Source organism: Vespula pensylvanica, chromosome 20 (assembly GCF_014466175.1).
Source record: "Vespula pensylvanica isolate Volc-1 chromosome 20, ASM1446617v1, whole genome shotgun sequence".
NCBI lineage: Eukaryota > Metazoa > Arthropoda > Insecta > Hymenoptera > Vespidae > Vespula > Vespula pensylvanica.
This window is the reverse complement of record NC_057704.1, coordinates 1357769-1366195: the sequence shown is the minus strand read 5'-3', so window position 1 is coordinate 1366195 and position 8427 is coordinate 1357769. Positions and strand designations below refer to the sequence as shown.

At 30.1% G+C, this 8427-nt stretch overlaps 1 protein-coding gene across 7 annotated transcripts in view; it reads left to right on the top strand.

The window, feature by feature from the left end:
• The window catches only part of LOC122636066 (calcitonin receptor-like), a 99045-nt gene that overhangs the window by 88875 nt on the left and 1743 nt on the right, over positions 1 to 8427 (top strand). For all 7 annotated transcript variants that reach the window (XM_043826922.1, XM_043826920.1, XM_043826923.1 and 4 more), the window contains 8 exons: positions 530 to 636; positions 1426 to 1517; positions 1635 to 1761; positions 1845 to 2071; positions 3900 to 4070; positions 4280 to 4403; positions 4990 to 5031; positions 5179 to 5262. In XM_043826922.1, the coding sequence (XP_043682857.1) occupies positions 530 to 636; positions 1426 to 1517; positions 1635 to 1761; positions 1845 to 2071; positions 3900 to 4070; positions 4280 to 4403; positions 4990 to 5031; positions 5179 to 5262 (974 nt within the window). The remainder of the gene's footprint in view (positions 1 to 529; positions 637 to 1425; positions 1518 to 1634; positions 1762 to 1844; positions 2072 to 3899; positions 4071 to 4279; positions 4404 to 4989; positions 5032 to 5178; positions 5263 to 8427) is intronic.

The following is an 8427-nucleotide window of genomic DNA, read 5'->3' as shown; positions in this document are numbered from 1 at the left end:
CTGTCGCGATTTATTTTCTTGAAGGTACGCGATTAAACAAGCTCTCGTTCCTCTGACTCTTCTCTTGATCGATAACAGAGAAATATCGAAGACCCGTTTTAAGAGAAGCACAGATTGCGAGTCGTTTGTAAATGCTCTATTATTTCCTTCCTGCGGAAACTTCTTGAAAACGTTCGAGTTCGTTTGAAAGTTTTGCAATTAAAAGTATCACCTGTAGCTCGCAATTTTCTCATCTGAAAATATCTTCAAAGAGTAAAAAACAGAAAAAAAAAAAAGAAAGAAAGAATGAAAGAAAGAGAGATTGTCAATCTTCTCTTTTATTTTATTTTTCAAAACTACATTATACTAATCGGATCCATACTAAAGATCTCTTGAAATAAATAAATAAATAAATAAATAAATAAATACAATTTTTTCATTGGAGTTTAAGAAAATTTGAAAGTATATTTAATTTTCTTAAGAATTAAATCTTGAGATATCTAATTTATATTATTTTGGAACCCATCGATTCGTTTCGTTTGTGTTTCAGTGAAGGCACACAAATATTGTGAGATAAATGGCACCTGGTTTCGACATCCGATTTCCCACACAGTCTGGAGCAATTATACGACTTGTATTAATATCGAAGATCTGATTGTAAGTAAAACCTTTCGATTTGAAAATATCATTGCGAAAAATCGATTAGTATTTTCGTACTAATACAAAGATGAACGAGTCTCTTGTAAGCAAAATACTTGAATTGATCTAATCTAAGCTTGTATAATATCTAAGATAAAATATATTATATTCTTTAGATAAATTCATATAGATTATGTGACGAAGTAGGTATGTACATATATTATATGTCATTAATTTATCAATACATCATATCAATTCGATTGATTCGAATAAAAATTCAATGATTACTTCTTATTCGAATAAATTCAATAATTTATGAATACATACATATGTAGATAAGTATGTATGCGTGTAATTCTCCATAAACTATGGTATGATAAAATAAAAAATAAAAAAAATAAATAAAACGATCGATGAAATTTTTTCAATTAAAATGAGATATGGTATAATATAGATTTACACATATTACATACGTGCATACATACATACATATATACATATACAAAAATGATTTCTATAAACTCATGAATCGTTTAACTCTTATTTGAAAATCCAAGTAACTATCTTAAGGCTAAAAATTTCGTTATTATAATAAAAATATACAGACAAACTTCCAAGGATATACAACAAATTGATCTAGCTCGAAACAATTTTTTTTTTTTGTCCATTTTAATTAAAATAGCCATTGTAATTAAAATATTCATTAATCGTTACGTTAATTAAATCATAAGTTAATTGGGTAATTGAAATATCAATTTTTTATTCTTCTTGTCTTCCCTTTGTTTTCTTTTTTTTTTTTAAATACAGTGGCAACAAGGTATCAATGGCATTTACGAAGTAGGCTATGCCATATCATTAGTGGCTCTACTTTTATCACTAGTGATTCTCACATACTTTCGGTAAGTTTCATCGGTTCTTTCTTTCTTTCTTATTTTTTTCGATTGAAAAAAAAAAAAAGAAGAAGAAGAAAACAATCTATCTTTGTTGTTGTTGTCGTTGTTGTTGTTGTTATACAGATCGCTAAGATGCGCGAGGATAACTCTGCATATGAATCTATTCGTTTCGTTCGTCCTTAACAACGCACTATGGTTGATATGGTACAGATTCGTTGTAGCCAATACAAATCTTTTGTTAACTAATAGCGTACGTATAATAGAAATAACATATAACGTGTTGATTAATTACTTCGATGATCTTTTTCATTGATATAATTTTTTTCTATTTAGATAATATGCCGGCTATTACACATCCTCCTTCATTACTTCCTCTTGACGAATTACGCATGGATGCTTTGCGAAGGCTTTTATCTTCACACTTTACTCGTTCTGGCGTTTACAAGCGAGCACAGATTGGTCAACTGGTTGATGGCTCTTGGTTGGTCCATGCCAGGGATTATCGTTACCATTTATGCCATTTTAAGAGCTACAAGCTACGATCCTGTAGACACCGAACAGTGAGTTAACGTGAGATCGTTACATCCTAGTCATTTAATTTATATCATGATCATAAACCTTTGAACATTTTAATCGTGTCTCATTCACGATCGTTATCTTCAATTCTTTTCAAATTTTTATTAGTCGATCGATCTTAAAAATTCTAACACGATCATTATCGGTATAAATAAAATAATTTTTTTTAAATATTAAATATGATTTTTATCGACATTATTATATCAGAGATCGAACTTTTATATCATCGGAATATTTCACGAATCTCATTGGATCTTTAAGATTATAGATTATTTCGGAAGAAATTGTTTATTTTTTGTCTATCGAATAACGAGCAAGAACAACGACGAAACCACGAATTTTCTCTAGAATCGCTTGGTACGAACGATGTGACCAAATACATAGGATTTTCCCAATAAATGGTAGTGGTACTTTGGACATAGTGTATCGGAGTGAACTATCGATCTTTCTTGTAACGATAGTCAAGTTTCCTAGAATCTAGTCGAGAATTTGTCGACGTTTAGGAGAAAGCACAGTGAACAAAGTCAACCGCATCAGAGGCTCTTGATCAATTGAATTAGAAACTTTTACTTACTATCGAATCGTTGTGGCCAACCAATCGAACACAATTGTGGAATTGATAAAGAACGGAAGGGATATCGTATATCGAAGATCGATAAATAAATAATAATCTTGTTAATGTCTCTCTCTCTCTTTCTCTTTCTCTCTGTCTCTGTCTATAGCTTCTTAACCTTTGGCACTTTCTAAACATCACTACTACAACATACTCATATATACTTTATACCACAACTCCATAAACGTTGTTACTTAATCATCCTTGATAAAATGAAACCAGGTTAAATGAGAAACTCTATATAATGCTAAAATTATAGTTAAAGGGATTATATGATAGTATATACAGAAAGATAATTAATAAAAAGATTGAAGACGTGACATCGGTAAATACTGCCAGACTTTTCTTTTAATAACTCTACACGAGAGAGATTGATTTTACTGATAATCATAAAATACGAAATTTATTTTCAATAACGAAAGATACGAGATAGCAATAAATTAATGAAAATTCAAATTGGAAAACCACTTATTAACGTTACCTTCTGTAGAACGAAACCTTTTTTTATTCATTTATTTTTGTTTAATTTTCACTACAACGGGGTACCATCAAAAAAAAAAAAAAAAAAGAAAAGAAAAGAAAGAAAAAAGGAAAGAGAGAGAGAGAGAGAAAAGAAAGAAAATGTTTTGAAGTCGCCGTCATAGGTCATATTACAAAATTATGTATGACCGGAAGAGAGTGGAAAGGGTTAATTAAACTTTTGACCGAGTTCTCTGATTAAGTTAAAGTTAATTAAGATTTCAATATATTCTATATGTATATTCTGTTTGATACTATAGAGAAAATAAATATTAGTTATTGTCGTTATCGTTAAAAACAAATAATATTAATACGATATAATTATGATATTTCGATGAGATTAACAAAAATTTCGTAATCTATTATGAAAAACTATTTACGATTGACAGAAATTTTATTGGTAGTTTGTAACTAGGATGCATTCGTCGGAACTTGTTTCGCGCATCGAACACGGAATAAACTTTTACATATTCTTTTTCCCCTTCCCTCTTTCTCGCATGCCCACTTTCCACCGATATCGAATTAGCCCATCTCTCCTATGCGGGAAATATCGGCAAACTCATCGCGTATCTGTTCGTTGCCGTTTTTCAAATTAAAAGAAAAAAAAAAAAAAAAAAAAAGAAAGAAAGAAAGGAAAAAAAGTTAACGACAAACGTTACCTTTAAACCATTAATTTTTAGATGTTGGATCAACGAAGGCAATTACATGAGTGTGTTAGTCTATCCGGTATGCGTATCGACGTTGTTGAACGTTTTATTTCTCTTCAACATCGTACGTGTTCTTCTGATGAAACTACGTGCTGGTCCAGCGATAGGAACGAGACCATCGAGATCAATGCTTCAAGCTTTCAGGTAAATATTTTCTTTCTATCTCTCTCTTTCTTTTCTCTCTCTCTCTCTCTCTCTCTCTCTCTCTCTCTCTCTCTCTTTCTCTTTCTTTCGATCTATCTATGTATCTGTTTCTCCATCTCTCTATCTTCCTTTCTTTGTTAACATTAACAAGACCTAAATAAATAATGACTCATTAATATATGACTCATTTCTTTTTCTCATTATCATAGAGCAACGATGTTATTGGTACCACTTCTTGGCCTTCACTATCTAGTCATTCCGTTCAGGCCGCCGAAGAAGCACCCTTGGGAACACGCTTACGAAGTTATTTCAGCGATTACAGCCTCTTTCCAAGTTAGTACGGAGAGGCTTCCATTACCATAGAATCACTCTTAATTCTACCTACTTCCTTCCACTCACTCTCCCTTCCTCTCTCTTTCTCTCTCTCTCTCTCTCTTTTTCTCTATCTTTTCCATCAATGAAATATTCATCAAGGTAGAAAGAAAAGGGATTGCTATTGTTTTAAGAAATGGAATTACATATTTGTTACTGTCTGTCCGTTTAGAAAAGAAACGAAAAGAAAAACGAGAAGAAAGAAACTCGGTTATTTCTATAATCTAACTTAATTATCTTTCTCTCCGACTATTACAAAACGATACAATTTCTTTGTTTTGCTTCTTATTTATATTTTTATTTTCTATTCAATCTTTATGGAAAATAAAGAAAATCTAAGAGAGAAAGAGAGAGAATCGGGCTAATTAAGTGAAATAGATTTTATACAATTGTTCTCTGAATCAACAGGAACGATTGCATATTATTTGTATAAGCTAATTTTAAACGGATTTCGAAAATAATCCTTAATCGTTGATTTTTTTTAACGAATTGTGTATTTTTGTTTCTTTTTTTTTTTTTTTTGTCTTTTTTTTCCCCTTTAAATTAGGGCCTCTGCGTCGCCGTATTTTTCTGCTTCTGTAACGGAGAGGTAAGTCGATCGATAAAATGAAAGATTTAAAAAAAAATTAAATTAAATTAAATTAAATTAAAGATATTATATATTCGATTTACTTTTTCTATTTCTATTTTTCCTTTTTTTTTATATATATATATACATATATATATATATATATAGGTGATAGCCCAGTTCAAACGAAAATGGGAAGGTACGATGTTACTACGGAAACGAGCGAATTCCTGTACGGCCACTACTGTCTCGGTATGAAAAGATTCAATGGAAATTTTTCTTTCTTTTCTTAAATTAGAGAATCCTCTAATTTATAGATTTATGAAATAACGCTGCTTTCCTTTTCTTCTTCTTCTTTTTCTTCTTCTTCTTCTTCTTCTTCTTCTTTTTCTTCTTCTTTATTTTCTTCATTCTAATTTTATTCGTTGCCTCTTCGTCTTTCTATCAAACCAAAACATTTCTGAGACTTTCGTAAACACTTTTGTAATCAGACAGTTTTATTTAGGTTGTCGAAAGGACAATCCACAAAAATAAATTTGTGGTTGCGCAGATACGAGAATTTATTTCTCGTAAATTACATTTGAATCATTATAATTATATAAGGATAATAAAATATTCGTATTATCTATTCGTTTAACTAATCAAACGGAATGAATTTATTGAAAGCGTTCGCAATAATGTCAAATCGGAATGTTCAATCAGACATCTAGAATACGTTGTACGTGAAATTGCTTGAATCAATTATAATGATCGTGATATATAGTACATATATGCGTCCGATGGAAACTATTCCCTTGGATATTGACAGATTACGGTCACATATACAAATTCGTATAACTGTTACAATACGTAAACCAGAGGACGGGCGAGGTTTTAAAAATGCATATGCAGATAAAAAAAAGGAAAAGGAAAGGGAAAAAGAAAAATAAAAATAAAAATAAAATGAATCGTTCGACTCGATCGAATATCTAGAGGACCAACTGGTATTGTGATTTTATCGAGATTGACGGCTATGCAACTGTGATCGTGACCGAATAGTTATATATGTATATAACTATTCGTATATGTATATATATATATATATATATTATATGTACATATATATATAATATATCTATATATATAATAAAGTTATACATTACTAGAAAGCACATCTCCTATTATCACACACCGATCGATCGCCGCAACTTCGTATAAACTTAATTGACTGTATTCTTACTATATCGCTTTATTAATATTTTCATTTATTAATTGTCTTCGTTATTTCGAAATATTATTTTTATGTATTCTCGTAAATAATCGATTACTTTCGAATTTGTCCAGTGGAATAATTTTTCGACAGAAATTAATTGCAACTGTCGATGAGTAAAGAATTTTGTTTATAAAAGAATCGAAGCTATTAACAATTTGTTAATATCATTGTATTACGTTGATCATCGAAGACAATTTGAAAAATATTTTCTAATCCTGTTAGATTTACGTATACGTACACATGTCATTTAATTTAAAAAAACTGAAAGCTTGAATGTATAAGTAAATTTTTATGATACGATAGTAGAAACAAAATTTCTCAGGAAGAATAATATATCGTAGGTGATTTTTAAGGAAGTCTGATATAGTGGTGAATGTAAATCTACACGAAGTGTCATATATCTGAAAATATCGAAGTACAGATACGTCAAAGTCTCCCAATATTTTAGGTACTTTATACGATACGATATTTCAACGAATCAAACATATATTCTTTCCGGTGAATGAAAATTTACCTTAAGTATTATATTTTTTGAAATATCAAAATATCCAAGAGGAGATATTGTATATTAAAGTTCGCCATATTTTAGAAATATGATTTTCAGCGAATCAAACCTATATAACATATTCCTTCTCTATAATGTAAAAAATTATTGAGATATCCATGCTTTCAATTTGAGATGATTCAAATGTACGAAATATTGTTGTTTTCTTCGAACTTATACAATATAGGATATCGCGTATCTTGTAGAATTTACAAGTTTCAAATAAAACCTCGAATATCTCTAACTTTATAAGACCGAAGCTCGACGGAAATCGAAAATGGGATGGTTGTGAATTTAACCAGACGAAAATTTCAAGTGGAACTTGAGATCCAACCCGAGAAACAATTTCACCGAAAGTCGAACTTTGTCAACTCATATATACATATATACATATACAAAGTTACATACATTAATGTCACACAAATTCGCTATAAACAAAATTACTTCGAGGACTTAGATAAATACTAACTGGATATCTTTTTTCCTTTATTTTTTTTTTTTTTTTTTTTTTGGTTGTTGTCCTTTTTCTTTCTTTTCTTAACGCAATCATTCTATGAATTAATATTTTTCCTCGAAAGATAGAAAGGTGACGATCGAAGAGGTAACGTTTTCGCAATTAGTTTTTAACACGATTTTTGCATGCGTAGTGATCGATGCACGAATGGTCAATGGCGCGAACCGGATTGCAAGGTTCGCATTAATCCATATAAAATTAACAATGAATTAAATTTTGAAATAGGAGAACAAATGTATGTATTTTATGACCCATAAACGCTGTATCATTGCTCGATAAACAAAGTTTATAAGAAAGATCGAGAATTTGATCGAATAACGTAAAATAACATGTATCTAATCTCTGTGTATATATGTCCGTGTGTGCGTGTGCGTGTATATGTTTTTCTTCGTTACACGATTGTCCATTTATATAGTTATTACATAATGTGAAAATTTTTTAATGGAAAAAAAAACCGTACTATCATCTCTTATATATGATCTAGAATTCTTACGATCTGGTCACCGTAGAAAACAGATGGTCTACTCGTTTCGATATCTCTCTTTTATACCATATCCGTATTCCCTTGGGATAGACATATAAATTTACATTTTTATGCACTTCGAACGTCAGCATACGCTTAAGAAAGAACACGGGACCTTTCGAAGTAAGTTTTTTCGCTGAGTATTAAAGTCGGCCGTCCTCGATTTTTTTTTTCTTTTTTCTTTCTTTTTTTTCTTTTTCTTTTTTTTTTTTTTTTAAAGAAAAAAAAAAGAAAGAGGATAGAAAAAGTCGAGAAATAAAAAATATCATATAGAAAAGGGAAGAGTTACTTATTTACATATATTTATTTATTCGAATGAAATGAAATTTTTGATGGAAAAATATATAAAACATAATCGAAGTGAATATATTGAAATAATAAAAAAAGAAAAAAAAATAAGATACACACGCACACACATGCACGCGCGTGGATACGTATTATTGTTATTTCATCTGGTATAATAATTTCAACTAGTATTTCTATTAAAATTTACCCCTCGTTAGATATCATAGTACTACGTGTGGTGTAGAAACGTTCACGCGTGACATGATTTTCGAATTAAACAGGAAGTTCGTATCACTATG